The 20,539-nt window shown below is 41.5% G+C and overlaps 1 protein-coding gene across 1 annotated transcript in view; it reads left to right on the top strand.

Annotated features, from left to right (window-relative positions):
• The window catches only part of SLC35F1 (solute carrier family 35 member F1), a 412,454-nt gene that overhangs the window by 378,887 nt on the left and 13,028 nt on the right, over positions 1-20,539 (top strand). The window contains exon 7 of the mRNA XM_065888978.1: positions 5,843-5,997. Within this exon, the coding sequence (XP_065745050.1) occupies positions 5,843-5,997 (155 nt within the window). The remainder of the gene's footprint in view (positions 1-5,842; positions 5,998-20,539) is intronic.

Genomic DNA, 20,539 nt, shown 5'->3' with positions numbered 1-20,539 from the left:
TGTCCACCAAGGTTCTGTTATAATTCAGCGTTAGTTGAATATGTCATCAAAAGGTAGTTTTATTCTGAGCCCTCGTATTGCCATTAAAATGTCAATCTCCTGTGGTCCAAGATGATGAAGGGAACGCATCATAAAACCATTCGTTTAATTTCTGACTGGAAATGAGGCTCAGCTGGTCTAGAAAAGGAACCAAATCTTCATCTTTTCTTTCTGAAGCACGGGTACGGGTTGAGTGTTTTTACACCATGGCCATCTTTGTCCTCCTACCTCATCCTGACCTACTACAATGTTCTACTGCTTGGTTCAGTTCTAGGCACATAAAATTCAGTGAATAAATGTTTATTAAGTGAGCAGATGAATGACAAGCAAAGGAGACGGGCTGTCCTGCCCTGTCTCATCTTACAAAAATATAGACAAAAGGGAAGCGGTGGAGTCAGGGCAGGAGGCTTGGGCTTGGCATTGCCCTTTCTTTCTGGGAAACCAGGAGATGGTATAGCAGCTACTGGAACTCATGGACCCTAGAGGCAAGGAGACATCAAGGGGATCAGCCTCCCATCAAGGCCTCCCCATGCTCCATGGGAAATCACCCAAGCTCTGATCACTGTGTCTTGGTGGAGCGCTCCGAGCGTCTTAGCTAAGAGACTAAAATCCAAGACTGTATCTCCCAGTATCTGTCGATGCGTTTCTCTCCCTTCCCTCTCTCCACATCAGTAATCCCCATCATATAGTCTCTTGGACAGCTCCTATGGTTGCCATTTTATCAAAGTAAAAAGACTTTTTTTCAATGGAGCAAGTGGGGTAATAAACGTGTTTCATATTTTCTGGATTTGGAAAGCATTTTTTAACAGATTCTGTTATTTTCTAATAATATTGGCCAATTGCAAGATGCAAAGAGTAATTAAAAGCAAGAAGATAGCATTCATTTATTGATGCTGTTTGTTTTTGTATCTTTGTTTTACTCTACTGAACAGAACGACTGGGTCTGGTTATGTAATCATGAAACTCAAGTGAAATGTAGGACCTAACAGAGCTAAAATGTCCTCCTGTGGAGCAGGTGGACAGATTAGACAGAAATCTAATAACTAGCTTAAGCGTTCCCTTTATCCAGTTTTGCCATATTGTGTTGAAGGACATGTGAACAAGTGTTAGCTGACGTGCAAGTCCAGTGTCAGAGGAAGAAAAAGTGTGCGTTGGGTCAGCCAACGCCAGTTCGTGGTGTGCTGGGGCTTCACTTTTCTTGCCGTGGGTGATGCTTTCTTTGGTTTTGATTTCGGTTTTGTCCTAGAGGCCAAAACAAGAGATTTGACCTTTCCCTGAAGATGCAGTAATGAGACCACAGAGCAGGAAAGACCTTAAAGATCATTACAAATACAGCCTTTCTTTTTACCGATGCCGAACTGGAGGCCTGGGGAACGGAGGCTGCTTCTCTGGGCTCACGGCTGCCTGTGGTGGGACTAATTTGCACTCTGAGTCATCCCCCCATCCTGGTGCCTTAGTGCATATGTCCTGAGAAAACATCTTACCTTGCCTTTATTTTTAAGAATTAAAAATAATGTTTTAAAAATCTAGTCTAGTCAAAGGGAAGTAAAAGAACACCAGTGACACCAGTGGGATCCAGTGACACCAGTGGGATCCCAAAGAAAGTGATGAGATAAAATATATGCAGCATACACAGGCACGTACTATATACATCCATCATATATAAGCATATATAGCGCATATCACATGATGTATCATGTATATATGATGTGTTGTGTATATATCATATATAAAATGAGATGCTCATTACCGTCAAATAGGATGCCTCATCCAAGCCCCATTTCTCTTCATAATAATTAGACAACATAGGTTAGTAGTATGTGCTCAGAATTTAAATTCAGGCAGCCTGAGTGACCTGAGGGCAAGCTACTCAACCTCTATAAGCTTGTCTTCTGCCTGTTTGCTCACAGATCTGTTTCTTACCGTTACTCTGCTCTGCATTGCAGAGGCTGACAACTGGCTCGTGCAAAACAAACAATGCTTCCCAGCTGCTTTGTTAACTGGCTTTCAGTTAGATTTGGCCAATGGGAAGCAGTAGAAGGGGACTGGAGGGTGGGAGGAAGAAAGAAACCATGGTGTGTCTCCTTCTTTTAGGTCAGGTCTCTAGAAATGACTGAGTGTCCTCTGATTATTCCTCTCCTGGGCTTCCCTGACTTCTGACCTCTGGTAACATGGCCTCCTCCCTGGATCCCTCTGGCTCCAGGGGTGTGAATAATTTACCGCTATTGCTAATGTCCGGGTTGCCTCACCATCCCTGTTTCCCCATCACCTGTTCAAACACCTTTTTAACTTGTGCCCCATATTATATTTCCTCTTTTGAACATGGTATGGACTGTGTTTTTTGACTGATACACTCTATAAGCCTATTTCCTCACGTGTGTAAAGAGGATAGCAATGGCATTATACTGTTAGGGAGATTAATTAATGTACATAAAGTACATGACACATAGCAGGTGCTCAATCAGTATTAGCTGGTAGTATTCTTTCCAATTTCTTTAGCTTAAATCTCTTTAGTACGTGAGGACAAGAGCTACCAAATTCTGTCTTGAGTGAGAGGGAAATCATTTCAAATAAATGGTTATACATATACTTTGTAAATGTAGTTATTGCACCCATCATGCGGTTGTCAGTCAAAAAGTAATTCAGTCCGTTTGTTTGATCATGTCAGTCGATTGTTTGAAAACCCCACATGCACAGCAAGTCGGGCCTTCAGATGCATCACTTACGTCCATTAACTAGCTAATGTCCATCTAAGAACAACAAAGCAGTAAATTGCAGCAATACTGCATTCCCACTCTCCACTTAATCGTATGTTCATTTGGCTGACCATGCTTTGCTCACAAAACAGGATATTCACACGCAAAAACATTGGTTGACCCAGCAAAGTGATTAACTATGATGGTGTATATATTTCACTCCTATCCCTCTAAATTTAATTTCTGCAGTTTTTAAGAACAGGTCCAGAGTGGTTAAGCTTGGAGCATCTCAAGGTAGCCTGATGAGTAGCGTGAAACTGCTGCGTATCTATTTTCTTACACTCCTTGGCTCACCGATTTGCTTGTAAAGTCACACCTCTTCTCTGAGCTGCCAATTGTATATCCACTCGCTACTGGACAGATTCTTTTGGATGATGCGTAAGCATCTAACACCTAACGTGTTCAAAATAGAGCTTTTCCGCGTCCCCCGCATCGGCAGGCGGACTCTCAGTCACTGCACCACCAGGGAAGCCCAGTAAATGGCATCTTGATTCACCCAGTTTCTAAATTAGCCAGAGCCAATGTGAACCCATAGGTGTCTTTGATGCTGTCCTTTTCCTCACTACCCACATCCAGTCTACCAGCAGGGCGTGTTGAGCCTTCACAGACCAGCCACTTCCCTTCATCTCCACTGCCACTCCCAGCAAAGCCACCAGCATCTCTTGCCTGGACTGAGACCCTGCACTCCTCACTGGTCTCCTCCGTGCTTTTCTCCTTCACAGTAACCAAAGTCATCTTTTAGAAATGTAGATCAGACGGTAGCCACCTGCTATAAACTCCTCAGTGGCTTCCCATTACAACTAGAATAAGACCGATTTCTTTCTAAGACCTACAAAGCCCCATGTAATCCAGCCCCTGCCTAATTTTCCAACCTCCTCTCTTATCACTGCCTCACTCTGTTCATCCTGCTCAGATATTCTGGCCTCTGGCAGCTCCTGGAACCCATCAGGGTCTTTTCATTTGTAGGTCCTCCTGCCTAAATTATTTTCCCCCTGGCAATCTCCTTTAGTCCTTCAGCATTCAAGGTAAGTGCCACCTCCACCCCTCCTAAAGCAAGCCCCCTGTCGTTCCTCATAGCAACCCTTTTCTTCCTTCATAGTACTAATACCAACTCTAAGCTTCCTGTCTATCCTGTTTTCCATTGCTAACCCATAGCAGAGTCCCTAGAGCATAGTAGGTACTCAGTGAATACATGGGTGAATAATTGAGTGAATATAAAACATCAGATCTCACATGTGAGAGTCCATAGTGTGCTAGGTAAGGTGATGGGAGGGTAGGATTGTGGAACTTCCTAGCCCAGTCACGTATAATTGGAAAAAAAAAAAAAATTTAAGGCTCTGGTTCCTGGACTATGTTCTGGTCAAGTTTGATTACTTTTAGTGGATTAATTTAGGATATATTTTATCCCTAGTCTGTTCATCTCAAGATTCCTTAAAGGAATACTGAATTAATTTTTATGTCTTTTCATGTATTAATCATAGGTTATTTAATATTGCATTTTTAGTAACTTGGTTAAAAGGGAAATGAATTATAAGTAGCATGAAACCCAAGTACAGGAAAATTGAACATTTTTAGAGAATTAAAACTTTGATGGAGAGCCAAAAGCCATCTGACATTACTATGATAGAATATCCACGAGAGGACTTGTATAATTTACTGAACGAGAAAAGTGATTATTCCAGTTTCCCCTCAGGGCATTTCCACCACACTAGAGGGGGCTGTTGTACTGAGTTTGCTTACTTAGTGTTCAAAATAAAATTCTTATATAGATTTGGCATGGCTTTCCTTAAACTTTCCTTAAATATCAGAAACATATAGAATAATGATTGATGCCCTGAAATGCTTTTCATATGGAAAAACCAAATTTCTCTATGGAGGGATCCCTATTCTTCTCAGTCACAGGGACTGGATGTCTAGTACCTACCAAATCCTCCAAAATTCATAGGGCTCAAGAGAAGTAATCTGCCCACAGCCTAAAGCAGGCACATGTAGTCAAGGTTCCTTTGGAAATGTTGGATATTTTATTATATAAAAATGCCCAGAGATCCACCGAATCGCGTTACTTATGCTTATTCTATGCCTTATTCTTTCAAGGTAGAGAAATGAGCCTAATTTTTCTACACTTGTGTTGCATCAACATCTAGGAAGTGATGAACCAAACTCTAGATTTAGCCGTAATCTTCTGTTTGGGACTCAACAAAATTATGTACGTATGGAATTAGTATTAACAATTGTGTATTTAGTTATAATGAGAGGGAAAGAGAGAGAGAATTTCAGAGGATGAGGGACTGATCACATAGCATTTTAAGGGCATTTTTTTCTTCTTTTTTATCTTTCTGTTTTGCAAAACTTCGTTCTTTGATGGTCTACAAAGCATTTACCTATCTATTTCTAAAACAGCAGAGCCTGCATGTGAGAGCCCACGGTATGCTAGGAAGAGTGATGGTGGAATAGGACTCTGGTGTTGGCGGTAGGGCTGAGCAGGATTCACAAATCTGGAAGAAACTGACAGATCATCTTGTGTCAAAGCAATGAAGTGATTTGCCCAAGGTCACACAGTTAGGACTCCAGTGCAGTACTCGGACTTAGTACACATCTCTTTGTCATGTAAGCCCTTCCGTTTTAAGGACTGTGTAGTTATTCACCGTTGTGAACAATACATGACACCAAGTAGTTTTGTTCCTATGTTGCAAATAAAAAAGAAATGAAAAAAGTTTTAAAAGACATGGGTACTAGAAACTACTTACAGCACAACCAGAAATAGAATTTAGAAAACTTGACCCTATGTTCTGACTGTGGCCACTAAGAGGTACTCCTTCCCGGAAGAAGCAAAACATCATATATGTGTGAGAAGCGTGTGGGTTTTGTTCCACGTGCAGATTTTCACTTTTTACTTTATGTTTTAGCTGTGTATCACCCAATAATAAACATCCGTTAATAGAGTGAAGGATAAGTCGGGGGCACCATTCCCCTTCCTCCACCCACTGTGGATCCACAGAGGCCCTGGAGGAGGCTGTGACGTCGCCTCTCTTTCCTCTCCCCATCAGGACTGCTGTACGTTGGCTTTAGTGCCTGCATGTTTGGTCTCTACAGCTTCATGCCAGTGGTCATAAAGAAAACCAGCGCCACTTCGGTCAACCTCTCCCTGCTCACCGCAGATCTGTACAGCTTGTTCTGTGGATTGTTTCTCTTCCACTACAAGGTAAGTGGAGTCAGTGCTCCTTTCTGAAGATGATACTTTGTAGGAAGGAATGCATATAGGTAGGAATACTCTGCTGTGGAATTGCCCCAATTTTGTGATTTTGCATTGAGAAGCAGGAATGTACCTCTGTGTGCTAACCCCCATGACCTGGGTATTCACATTCCAACTACAAGACTGAAGCAACATTTTGTCGTAAGAGACTAGTCACTACAGACATTTGATAGTGAAAGATAAGAAACAGCTCTAGAGGGAAAGGCTTTCAAATAATGGGGGACAGTTTTTCTGACATCATTCACCCCAGAAGCTACTCTTTTTCCAGCCTAAAGCTAGGGAGACTTGTACAATTCTCAAGCTATAACTGCCAAATGGTTTCTGCCAAAGGCACCAGAAGAGTGTATTCTCATTGGAGAAAAGACACAGTTCCTGCAGTTTCTGTTTTGCATGTATTTTTATAGCAAATGTGAATGGAAAATGCTAATGCATTCAAAATAGTTTTTATTATATCAGCCCTAAAGAAGAAACTATTCAGTACAAAGATGGCAGTCTCTTCAAGTGTAAGACTCTACCCACATCCTCACCCAAGGCAGGCATGACATCGGTTATGGCCCACTGAGGTGTGCTATGAGAGGCTATTTTTTAAACACTGCACTCACTGATTCATTAACAATTGACTAGAGTTGGTATGTGAGAAGAGACCCGCTTGCCATTCCTTAACTAGTCCTATAAGATAAGGGTCAGTGGGGACTATGAAAAAGGTCAGTGTGAAAAAGGACAAGTAAGGGATACCCAAACAGATAAGACCGAATTAGGACAGGCCAAAGAAGAAGAGACAGAAGAACAGAGGCGCTGCTCTGGGCCACTTCTAGCCAAGTGCTCCACCAGCAGTTTTACAGGTAATGTCATCATCTCACGGATGTGGCCAGTTGATAGGGCATCTTGGTGGGCAGGGCATGTTCAACCAGGTCACACTAGGTTTGGAGGTTCCCGGAGAAGTGCTGAGCTGGAGGGAGTAAGTACTTGAGATGATGACCAGAGGCCAAGCAGCAGAAGTGAATGGTCAGATATATTCCTGTGCTAAGCCAAAATCATAGCCAAGGAACAGACCAAGAAGAGCAGACACGGGTGGAAAAGAGGTCACAAACAAGGTTGGCAGCTGGGAGGACCAGAAACAGATCTGGAAGATGAGAGGTGACGAAAGCAACCATGGCAGCAGATAGGGGTAAAATGCTGAGTCCCTGTTCTACGTGGAAACTTCTGCCAAGCGTGGTGGCAAAAATGGCAGCTTAAAGAAATTGTCTATTGCTGGACAGCATTTGTACATTGGTGATTTGTTTTGTCTAGTTGGTACAATCTGTTTCCTGAGTGCACCCTGGTCCTCATAAGGGTAAAAAGTAAAGTCTCAGCGTGTTCCCCCCATTGCTCCCCACCAGTGTTAGGAGGACCACCTTCCCTCAGAATCCCCCTCCAAACACACCCGATTCTTTTCCAGAGCCCTGGGGACTGCTCAGCCGGGGTCTCATCAGTATAGCACAGTAGCTGCCATTTTTCTGTCTCTCCTCTACAGCTAAGCATCCACATCTGTTGTGGATGAGTTCTGTTCTCAGCACTTCCTCCTGTAATTGTCTTTATAAGGTCCAGCTAGAAGAATCCCTTTAATCGTCCTTGAGGAAAGATGACTGAAACCTATTGTTTTGAGGAAGGACTACGGTCACTTCTTGGGCAGTCCGGATCCAGTTCGGCTCTCAGCATCCTCCATAGCAGTGTTCTGGAAAGTCTGCTTTCACCAGGGGTACTTGCTAAAAATGCAGATTCCCGGGCCACACCCCTGAGCCACAGAATCAGCATCTGGGGATGCACCTGGGGGAGTCTGCTCCTCCGTGAGGCTGATGTTCTCTGAATTTGAGAACAAATACCTGAAAAGGGGTCCCTGAGCAGTGCTTGTTCATATTTGAGTCTGTCACTCCTCATACTTCCACTGACTTTTGGTTAGACCTGGGGCTCTCTACATAAACAAGCATCAGAAACTGGGAAAGCTGATGAACCAGGTAAATTCTAATTCTCCCAAATTCATCTTCTTCTCTCATCATTTGTATGTTACTGCTAACTTAGGATAAGTAACTTTGGGGAGGAGGAAACCGTGTAGTACCCTGTCATCGTGCCATCAGAAGGGAACCTGTGTTATCCAAAAATTACATTCCTGTACTCACCTATTTGGAGGTGTCATAGATGTTTTTTAATTCTTAAAGCAATGCTTTTCACTATATATTTCACTGTTAAAGCAATGATTTTCACTGTCACCATTTAACAGATAAATTTCCTTAAGGTAAGAAAACACAATAGGTGTTTTCTCTAGTTAAAATTCATTCCTATTGTCTTTCTTTAAATCAGACTTTCAAGATAATTGTGGATACATATGCAGTTTTAAGAAATATACAGAGTTCCCAATTACCCTTTACCTAGTTTCCCCCATTGGTGACGTCTTGCAAACCTGTGGTATATCAGGATATTAACATCGACACAGTTAACATGCAGAATATTTCCATCCCTACAAGGGTTGTTCTTGTTGCCTTTTTATAGCCATGCTTACTTGTCTCTCACCCACCTCCTTAACCCCTTGAAACCACTAATTTATTCTCCATTTCTCTAAATTTGTCACTTCCATGTAAATGGAATTATACAGTATGTAACCTTTTGGGATCGACATTTTTCACAGCATAGTTTCTCAGCGTAATTCTCTGGAGATTCATCCATATTGTTTTATATATTAGTAGCTCCTTTTTTATTGCTGAGTACTATTCCACAGTATGGATGTACCACGATTTACTTAACCACGCACTCAGTGAAGGACTCTGGGTTGTTTCTGTTTGAGGCTATTACATGTAAAACTGTTATGAACATTCACGTACACGTTCTTGTGTGAACAGATTTTTCATTTCTCTGAAATAAACAACCAAGAGTACAATTGCTGGGCTTATGGTTGTAGCATGTTTAGTTTTATAAGAAACTTCCAAAATGTTTTCTTGAGTGACCTGTTATCTTTTGTTACAAAGAAATACATATCAGTTGTGAGAAAGTCAGAAAATACAGATACGTATTGTTATACATTGGTACCATTTACAGGGCATATTACTTTTGTAGTACACATATTTGCAGTTCATATATATTTTAAAATTTAATTACACCATGCATACTGCTTTGTTACATGCTTTATTTAAACTTAGCATGTAGGGACTTCCCTGGCTGTCCAGTGGTTAAGACTTCGCCTTCCAGTGAAGGGGGTGTGGGTTCGATCCCTGGTCAGGGAGCTAAGATCCCACATGCCTCACAGCCGAAAAACCAAAACATAAAGCAGAAGCAATATTGTAACAAATTCAATGAGGACTTTAAAAATGGTCCACATCAAAAAAAAAATCTTTAAAAAATTAGTAAATAAATAAACTTAGCATGTATATATTTCCTTGTCTTTGCGGAGCACAGGCTCCGGACGCACAGGCTCAGCAGCCATAGCTCACGGGCCCGGCCACTCCGCGGCATGTGGGATCTTCCCGGACCGGGGCACGAACCTGTGTCCCCTGCATCGGCAGGTGGACTCTCAACCACTGCGCCACCAGGGAAGCCCTGGGCATTAGATTTTTAAAGACTCCCCAGTTGACCCTAGTGTGCAGCCAGAACTGAGTCATTGGTTCAGACAATTTATGTGGCTGCAAACAGGTGGCACTAGGACCAAAGGGTGAAGGTTATAAGATTATAGTGAAATAGAAAGAAACCTTGTTAGCAATTAGTCATCCGAAAGTGGACTAGACTGTCTTGGGGGTTCCCCTCACTGGAGGAAGCTGGGCAAGAATGTGAGAGGGATAACGGGGAGGGGACTCACACTTCAGTACTGACGATTAACCCGTGACCTGATCGTATTTGGTTTTACTACAGTCTGCAGTCAGAGTTTACCTTTCACCTAATCATGATGTCTTTAAACAAGCTTCTGGTCTGGTTATAAATATCTACAAGTTGAGAGAGAAGGGCTGTTTGCTCACAGATGTTGCTTACTCAGGCAGAACTAAATGATTCAATGAAGCTCTCCTGCCCAACATTGATTATTTGCTTTTTCTCACCTTCCGTCCTTGGAAAAAATCCATTCCTTTCCCCACCCATCAGTCCACTGTCTGCAGCTTCTCTACCTCTTGTGCTGACTGAGCGATAAAGCCCCACATCCCAGGGAAGCAAAAGACCTAATTCTGAAGTGGACTATCTACGTGGTATAGTGCTCTTGCAAACTCTAGTTTTACAAGACTTTTGAGAAGTGGTCATATATTTCTGTTCTTTAGTACCTAACAACACTATTGAATCCAGAACAGTAAATCTATAGCAATCCATGGAAATTACAGGAGATGAGCTTTACTGGGCCTCAGAGACCCCTTAAAACCAAACCCAGGAAGAGATTCACATAGGAAGTTTTCAAGTTGATGGTGTGTTGGCTTTTCAAGGTCAAAGCTTGACCAGTTATGAACTCTATCCCCTTGTTTATTGAACACAAGGACACTTTTGAAATTGAAAGGGTATGGGTTTCCTGTGGCTACTGTAACAAATTACCATGTACTTAATAGTTAAAAACAACACAGATTTATTACCTTAGGGTATTGGAGATCAGAAGTCTCACTTGGTTAAAATCAAGTGTTAGCAGAGCTGGGTGGCTTCTGGAGGCCCTAGGGGAGAAACTGTTTCCTTGCCCTTTCCAGCTTCTGGAGGCTGCTTGCTTCCTTGGCTCGTGGCCCCTTCTTCCATCTTCAAAGCCAGCAGTAGAGCATCTTCAAATCTGACTGCCATTCCTGCTTCCCTTGTAAGGACTCATGTGATTACATTGGGCCCCCCCAGATAACCCAGGATAATCTCACCATCTCAAAATGCGTAACTTAATCACATCTGCAGAGTTCCTTTTACCATGTAAGGTAACATATTCACAGCTTCCAGGGATTAGGGTGTGAACATTTTGAGGAGGCCATCATTCTGCCAACTACAGGAGACCCATTAATAATTTACACCAACACAAATAAGGGTACAATGTCTCCAAGCCGGACCAACTGGGACATGTGGATGTGGTCTTCGGAAGCCAAATCTGGGCAATGAAGGTACTCTCCACTTACACACACTGTGATCTGTTGAATTTCCCAACTGCTTTTTGAAGTAGTTATGTTACCTGCTAATCTGGCACTTTAACAAAGAAAACACTAAGTCAGGTGGTGAGAAGATGAATTGGGGGGAGAAGACCGCTTCAGTGTCTGCTGTGTGAAGCGTGAATTCCGCAGTCTGCTGTGGCAAAAAGAGCCTGTTCTGCAGAGTCAAAGGAGCCTAGATTGAATTTGTGGCTTCTGTTTACTGTTTAAGGGCTTTGAACCAGCTATTCATTCTCGTCCAACTTCAAGGTGATTAGACTTGCCTTAGGGAGTTTTTGAAGGGATTGTGTAATTTTTGAAAGGTGACCAATGGTGATGCATTTCTCTGATTGAATGTGTGGTTCGGGATTAGTAATCCCTATCTCATTCCATTTTTAAGATGTTACTCTTATTTTCAGATTTTGTAACTGGATGTGTAGCTTTTAACAGTTTTGTTAGAGATTTCTCTTATTCCTTATTTGAAAAGGCAAAACTGGGGTTTCATGCATAAAAATTTAGAAAATATTGTATCAGTCATTTTTAGCTGAATTCCTTGATTATTAGATTGCTTATAATAGAATTTTTAGGTGATAGCCATAAATTTTAAAATTTCAAGTGTTGTTAAAATAAAATGTCAATCATTCTTTCGAGATAGGCCGTCACGTGCTGAACATTCTTCAGGAAAAAAGGTGCCAGTGTTGAATATGCAGGGTATTCCCTTTGGCCTGACATTTAAACTAGAAAATGGCTTACTTCACATACTTTGCTATTACCTTTTCAAGGCTTAATATTGCCACAGAATTGCTGTAATAAAGTTGAGCGTAATTTCATAAGAAGTGATTATTTTTATAGCCTTATCAAAATAAATAAAAAACTGATGGAGAAAGAAATGCACAATGTAAGTTCTCTCCAAGTCCCCTTTAAACACTCCACTTAGGCCATTGGCTTACCTGGCCCCCCATATCGAACAGCCTGAAACCACAGGTGATCCTAGTGAAAGAGTAATATTTCAGGAAGGTAAGGGCACCATAAAACTTACACACTTACATCAGGAAGACGTTTTTACCATCCAGATATTCACTACTAAAAAAAAAGCCAGAGAGAGATTTCAAAATCATTTGTCTAAGAATGCCGCTTTATTCTGGGTAATGTGATTCACGTGAATTTTTGAGAACTTCATCTGTATGTTTTAGTCGCATTTTTATACCAGATAAATTTTTATAATTGCTGCGAGTTATTTTCAACAAGTAATCAGAAAAGTTTCTTACATCATCAACTGCCTATTCAGGCAATCCAGATAACATGCTATGATCCACCCTGACCCTCTCTGTCAGCCACTAAAAATTACCTCTGAGCATGCACCAGTTTCTCTTACTAGTTTTGTTGTTATTGTTGTTACAGGAGACTTGGCGAGAAAAGTTTAACAACTCTGGATGTGGGGCTAACTTAATAATATGTTGTTGTGTACTAAATTTAAAAGAACTTCATTCAGCAAATGTTTATGTATTCTATGCCTGCTGTGCTCCAAGCACTGTTTTGGTTCTTAACTATTTATAAATAAAGGTGACAAGAACAGCAGAAATCACCAGGCGGATTAATGCAAAGGATGAGATTCCAAACCACTGAAACTTGAATAGGCCAGCAATCTCAAGCATCCTTGACATCTGAGTTTCAATGCCAGAGTTTGTAGAGATTGCATCAACAGTGGAATCTTTCATTAGCCACAGATATGAATCTGCATCCAAGTAACCCTGTTGATCCTTGGCGACAGTGAGCAATTTCAGTAATGGAACTGCACTTGAAAAGCCAAGGCGGGCAGCTCCAGCCTGTGGTGGCTGATGACCAGAAAGCAATACTTCACATCTTATTTATAAAAATACCTGCATAAGTAACCAGTTATATTTCTTTTTGTAAGAACAGCATCTTAAAAGGCTGTGAATTTTAAGTATAATACTCCCTAATGCAATTATTAATGGGAGATTTTAAAACTGACACAGCTTTTGTGACTCTTCATATTTTTTAAACTGTCACTGGTGAGTAGAGAATTGGAGAAACTAGCATCACTGAGGCCCCAAAGCATTTCACATGAAATACCCAGGTGTGAGAGCAATGAATGTTTAGACTTGCTTTCCCCCTGCCTGGAAACTCAGTACAGTGTCTTTTGAAGTTTCCATCTTGCAGAATTAGAGTAAGTGCTTTCATGGGTGGAAGGGAGTGCTTCCCAGGCAGCCATTCAGGAACCCAGGCTCCTTCCATCTTGTGGCTCTGCCATCCTCTGATGCAGGGATCAACAAACTATGAACTGTGAGCCAGCCTCCTGGTTTGGTAAATATAATTTTCTCAGAGTACAGCAACGTCCATTTCTTTGTATGTTATTCATGGCTGCTTTTGCCCTGCAACAGCAGCACTGAGTAGTTGTGACAGAGACTGTGTGACCTACAAGCCAGAAATATTTACTATCTAGCCCCTTAAGAAAAAGTTTGCCTGCTCCTGGGCTAGGCTCTTGGAGTCCTCTTCAGGGCTCGCTGTAAGACAGCCTAGAGACTTCTATGGCTGTGTCTGGAGTGATGTATATAACCTCCTCCTCACTCTATTGGCCAGAACTCAGTCACATGGCCACATTCTATTGCAAGGGAGGCTGGGAAATGTAGTCAAGCTGTTTGTGCGGGAAGAAAAGAAAACAGGTTTGTTTAGTGAATGAGTAGCCAGTATCTGCCATATTAGCAATTTCCATTTACCAGAAATATTGAAAGGATTAGAGAAGTTGGGGATAAATTGTGCGGCAGGTCCAGAATTACAGCCAGAAGTCAAAATTCCTTCTACATGAATCTATTCATAAATTCCACATCACAAACAGATATTCTGAACTCATATCATCAGGACAAGCTGTAAGGAAAAATGGAATGAGCTAGAAGTGTTGCAGAAGTTTCATATGGAAAGGCTTGTGTTTGGACTGGAACACAGCCAGGAAAAAACAGCTAGCTGTCTTCCAAGAGAATGCATGGGATGTGTTTGTCATCAGGGTGCATAGCCTGGCCCCCTCCTGCACAGTCAGACACCTAATTTTGTCAGCAGACCTGTATGGATCCATCTCCCATGGATGACCCAAGCACATGGAAATCAGAGCATCAGTTTGCTGAGATAAAGAACAAAGATCAGCTCAAACATTGTCTTGCCTAAAGCTGAGACATCACTCTATACATCTCCAGGGGCTACTATAGATGGAAGATTTCTTTTAAACTCTATACTTAAAGTTTTGAGAGTTTTTATCTATTTCCTTCCATGAGGGATGATTGATATTATCCCTTCTTCATTTCCTGACTTCTGTTGTACTGTTTTTATGTTGTCAATTATTTTAGTAGTTAATTTCTATCAGTATAATCCCTATGGTTTTAAAGCCTATATTTCCATACTTACTACATTTGCTATACCACCAGTCTCTGAAATCCAGGCTCTTTTCTGAATTCCTTGTCTTGATTTTTCTCTTATTTGGCTGGATTTCATCACTATTGGTATCGTCAGGAAGCAGGGCTGCCATGCATGGTTGTCCAGGCTGTCCACAGTGCAATTTGTCCATTTATAAGGAATATGTTCCAGCAGATGGTCAAGTGCCTTGAAGAGGGGAGACTTTATAGTCACTGCAAAAGTGCCCCTGGGCTAGTGGTGGGTCTGTCAGGAAGTATTCTCTGCTTCCTTGAAAATATGTCTTATGTTTGTATTCAAAGGAGAACTTTTTTTAGGTAACACTTTCTTTTTCTCAGAGCTTTATAGCTATTGAGAGGTTTTTTGTTTTAAAAATTGAGCACTGCACCCAGTCCTTTCCAATCTTTTGAGTGACTGGATTTTGTCATTAAGGAATTTGGTTTTATTTTTTCCCCAAGAGTTCACAAGTGTGGTATCTCTGGGTTTTCTTCTGTTTGAGAATGTCTCTGATGTCTTTACACTTGTAAGTCAACTTGGTCCATGACCTGTCCCACTCCCAGGGGTACAGTTCCTTGGTGGCCTTGAAACTGCTCCCCCAGTTCACCCCAGAGGCCCAGATAATGGCAAGCCCCGATTCCCCTGCCTCCTTGAGAATAAGAGGAAGAAGGGAAAGGTTTTTTTTCCTAAGAATGTTTCGTTGACTTTTCCCTGAGTTTGCCTAATCACCACTTAATCAATTCTCTCCAAATTGGAGAGAGAGCTGAAAATATCTTCACCAAAATGTGAACACGAGTCCAAGGGCAGGCAGAATGACAGAGTTGTCACAAGCCTGAGCCCAAGTTCTGGAGTCAGACCACCTGTGTGTGCATTTCAGCTCACTCCCTACCAAGGGGCCCCTACCTTTTTTTTTTTTTTGCGGTACGCGGGCCTCTCACAGCTGTGGCCTCTCCCTTGCGGAGCACAGGCTCCGGACGGGCAGGCTCAGCGGCCATGGCTCACGGGTCCAGCCGCTCCGCGGCATGTGGGATCTTCCGGGACCGGGGCACGAGCCCGTGTCCCCTGCATCGGCAGGCGGACTCTCAACCACTGCGCCACCAGGGAAGCCCCCGGGGCCCCTACCTTTTTTGTGCCATGTGTCCCTTTGGCAGTCTGGTGAAGCCTGAAGACCGCTTTTTCAATGTTTCTAAATGTCTAAAATAAAATATGTAGCATTACAAAGCAGGCTGGTTGTATTAAAATGAAGTTATCAAAGTATTTTTAAATGTGATGTAATAGTAATATACAAACCACAAGATCTGGAAGCACATCTAATAACTATTATCATTTCAAAGCAGTGACGAGTGTAAGCAATATTTGGAAACATCTGTGCAATTGTAGTGTGATATAAAAATACATGTGGGGCTTCCCTGGTAGCGCAGTGGTTGAGAGTCTGCCTGCCGATGTAGGGGACATGGGTTCATGCCCCGGTCCGGGAAGATCCCACATGCCGCGGAGCGGCTGGGCCCATGAGCCATGGCCGCTGAGCCTGCGCGTCCGGAGCCTGTGCTCCACAGCGGGAGACGCCACAACAGTGAGAGGCCTGCATAAGGCAAAAAAAAAAAAAAAAAAAAATACATGTGATTTCTATTGCAAAAGAGCCTATGGTACAACAATACTAATGTAGCTCATTGCTTACATTTATGACAAAGAAGTGTTAAATGTCAGCTAGAGGTCAATGAAATTAAAAATCCGGGTTTCTTGTCCAGGTTTGAAGACCCTCTGAATTCTATACAAGAACCCCTGATGCTACCAGGGGCAAAAGTTACTTAATTTCTCTCAACCTTAGTTTCCCCATCAGCAAAATGGGGGTCACAATAGTGGATACTGTATAACTGGTAGCATTAGGGGTCCTTACAGTAATGAAATAGTGTGTGTCAATCACCTACTGTAGCTGGCACAGTGACCACTCAATAAATAGCACCATTATCAAGGACGGTAGACTTTTGAGTGCTTGTATTTCATGCTCTTCACTTAAAAGTATTGGATAAATTATGTATTGCTGAAACACTATATGAGCATTTGTTATTTTTATAATCATAAAAAAATTATTTTCAGTTCAGAAATACATACGGCTAGCAATCCCCTCCAATACAAAGGAAATCTAAATACGAATCTCTGCCATTGAAAAATGGGACACAATTGCAATGAGACTCTGATTAGAAGTTTCTAAGTGGTTTATTCTTGGTTTTAACTGACAAACATGGACCCAAAATTAAAGGGTTTCTCTGTGTTTGTTTTCCTCGTTCTTTTTACAAAACTAAACCTCTTCACTCATTACATTGCTAAGCACCGACTTAGTCATATGCTTAGTTTCTTCCTCATTTAAATATATTTTGGGATGTGGTTCTATTTTTTAAATAAATACATTGTAAACCATTCTGTGGGGCCTCATTTAGCAATCTAACTCAATGCAACTTGAACGTAAATTTTGGCTACCAGTATTACATCCGGTTCCTTCTTGATGCTCCATAGAACCAGGCATTTTCATGCAGGAGTGGAGCTATTTCCCATTGCTCTGGAAGTCTCAGCAGTTAGGGATTATGTTGCTGTTGCCTTTGTGCACTACCCAGTCGCAGCGTTAAATGAAAGGACAGACCTCATGTACGAAGTAAGTTCTAAGCTCAAGACGACAGGGGCCATGCATGTCTCCCTCTCTGCTGGATCCCTGATATCTGGTACAGGGCCTGGCATGGTAGTTGTTTAGCAATTATTTATTCAATGAAAGGCTTATTTCTACAAGAAACATTAAAGGTTAAACTTCAGTTTTCTAAGCTGAATGTTATCTAGGAATTTTCACATAGGATGCAGAAAGCTTTTGATTGATATGGACTCTTTACATCTCAAGTTGACGAAACCTGCTGAAAAGTTCAAAATTTAGATCCCACAATAGCAAGTCACTGTTTTGATTCACTCTTTTTTTTTTTTTTTTTTTTTTTTGCGGTACGCGGGCCTCTCACTGCTGTGGCCTCTCCCGTTGCGGAGCACAGGCTCCGGACGCGCAGGCTCAGCGGCCATGACTCACGGGCCCAGCCGCTCCACGGCATGTGGGATCCTCCCAGACCGGGGCACGAACCCGCGTCCCCTGCATCGGCAGGCGGACTCTCAACCACTGCGCCACCAGGGAAGCCCCTTGATTCACTCTTTGCATTGATGGATTGCTTAAGGAACATCTCAAGGGAACATGGGTATTAGAAACCAGTTCAATGCCATAATAACTGTATACATTGTCATGGGAGACAGGAAGCATGGAACTCACATCAAGGTTGAAAACTGGCTAAGACATTTATTCTATTTACAGAAAAAAATCATATCTAATATTCAGATTTATTGTTCATAAGTCATCCCACAGTAAAATTGTGAAATGTCATTATCATATACTGTATTTCTGTATCTATATCTGTACTTGTTGATGTGTCTACATCCACAGGGATCCACAAACAGTTCTGTAAAAGATCAGACTAGAGATATTTCAGGCTTTGCAGGCCAGACAGTCTTTACAGCCACTCAACTCTGCCATGGACATGGCTGTCTTCCAATAAAACTTTATTTACAAAACCAGGCAGCTGCCAGATTTGTTAGTTTACTGACCCCTGATGTGGACTGTAATTGTCCTTGCAAACTTTTCCCTAATCTTCAGCACCAGGAAACAACCATTTCCTCTGCAGAGTGTATCATTAACAAAGCTGCTGGAAGCTCTACACAGAATGCTACAGATTTTTTTTGCACTTCAAGTGCATGGACTTGTTTTCAAAGCTAATCGTAATCATTTCTACGCAGCTTTAGAGTAAGTGGAGTATCCGCCTCCTATTTGAGTTCTTGGTGGCATCTAAGGCCACATCTGTTAGCTTTGTTATAAGGGTATCTGTGGCATGCATACGATACAGTGAAACGTCTTCAGTTTATTGGTTAAATTGTTTTCATTTTACGTAAAGGAATGAGTGGGGTGCCAATGCAAAGCAACAGTCCTGAGCTAAGATGGATATTAAAGCCATAGCTTACAGAGAAGGAGGAAGCAAAGCCATCTGGAGACAGGGAGCACATCCTAAACTGATTTTCTGCATACTGTATGCCCCAGGAGAAACAACAATATCAGATAATAATAATAATACTATCCAATTAACTTTCCCAGAATCACGTGTCCGGAGAAAACCATTGTATATATGCACGGGTTAATTTGACAATAAAGAAGGTCGTTTTCCAAGTGACATATGTCCTCACAGCTTAAGTGACTTCTCACCATCTCCCTCAAGACAATATACTGAGAGAGACATATAGAGACATATAGATGGGTATATCAATTCCTGGATGTCAAATTTAGGGGAAACCTCTAGATTTTTATTTTTTAAAAAATGTGTTTGTATAATAGTAACATAACCCAAAATTCACATTTTTTGCAACTCCTAAGACATTAGATAATTTAATTTTTAATAATAGGTACAAAGAAAAAGAAATGAACAGTGTTGAATGTCTGTCACATTTTTTATAGCACTTCATGGATTTCAAGTATTATACAATTCTGGGAAAAAGTAATAATAATGATGTAAGATTTTATGATGGAATAACCAAATATTCTGGGCCTGCTGCCAATACTTCTCAGTGATATTCTGGAATTAAAAAGTGAGTGTCGAGGGCTATTTAAGAAGGTGGCAGCTACTTATCACGTTCTGTGGATGAAGAGTGTCACTGGCCTTACCAGTAAACAAAGGATGTAGCAGCCATCAGGCCATCAGCCACTTCAGCCAAGACTGTGCACCCTGAGGGGATTCAGGATGGAGAAAAACAGGGTACTGACCCTAGATAGTTAAGGTGCATATCAAAGGAACGATTTCCATGAGTCCAGATTCTCGCATCTTCCCATACATAGAAAAGCACTAAATTCATTAACTTGAGATGTTTGTTTTTCTTTAATTAGCAGAAATCTTTTGATGTTTAACTACCTAGTTTGTTTTTGCAAAACTCCTATATATCCTGGCTCCTCCCTTACCTGTTAGGAATACTCCCTTTTATAGCTGTCTGAGAACTTGTCTCCTGGGCTTAAGTCCTCAGGAAATTCTCCAAATAAAACGTAATTCTTAACTTTTAGGTAGTGCATTTTTTTTCAGTCTACAGACCAGACTTCTTATTTAGAAAAAAAATTTATTAGCCATTGAAACCATAATATGATTATCTTCCTTGACAGCTGCCACATCAAGATATTCTTTACAATAAATTACTCATCCATTTATTTCATTTTTCTGTCTCTCTTGCCACCAGCAGGTGCATGTGAGAGAAGGAAATGAGGAATTCCAATATGGTTGCAGGAGAGTTCATTTTTCATTTTGTCAAGGGGTTTCCCCCTCCTACAGCCGGGATAATATTTCTTGAAGATTGTACGTTTCTATGAATTGAGAAAGAACAGCTTCCAAATTCATCAACAATCCATTAAAGTTGTTCCAAGATACGTGGAATTAAATAGAGTTGAGCCCCACCCACCCCTGTACAATAAGAGATATGGATTGCCCTAGAAGCTTGAATATAGGGAATGGAAGAAACAAAAAGAGTTACGCTGCAGTGCAGTTAACCAAGCATTTAGGAGATGGGAAGAGAATTGGGTGGAACCTCTGGGTGCTGTGTCAGCTGTCACTACAAGACAAGCCCTAAGTTCTCTGTTAGACCTGCGCACACCTCCCACGTCCTCAGTTCCAAGTCGTCCATCGCAGCGCTTCGTGCTTCTCTGAGGGGCTGGTTTTCTGAAAATGAAATGAGATGATACACATGAAAATACTTTGGAGGAAGTAGACCACAGCTTTGTTTGCTATCTAAGATTATCAGTCTTAATTTAGAATTGTTATGAAATGTACCTTCCTAAATATGGTTCTCATCTTAGAACACTTCTCAGGTTGCGAGAAAGGAGACCAATTGGCAGGAATTATACCTACGACACCACGCAGTGT

This window comes from Phocoena phocoena, chromosome 12 (genome assembly GCF_963924675.1).
Source record: "Phocoena phocoena chromosome 12, mPhoPho1.1, whole genome shotgun sequence".
Taxonomy (NCBI): domain Eukaryota; kingdom Metazoa; phylum Chordata; class Mammalia; order Artiodactyla; family Phocoenidae; genus Phocoena; species Phocoena phocoena.
The sequence above is the reverse complement of the archived record's forward strand: the minus strand, read 5'-3'. Positions and strand labels throughout refer to the sequence as shown.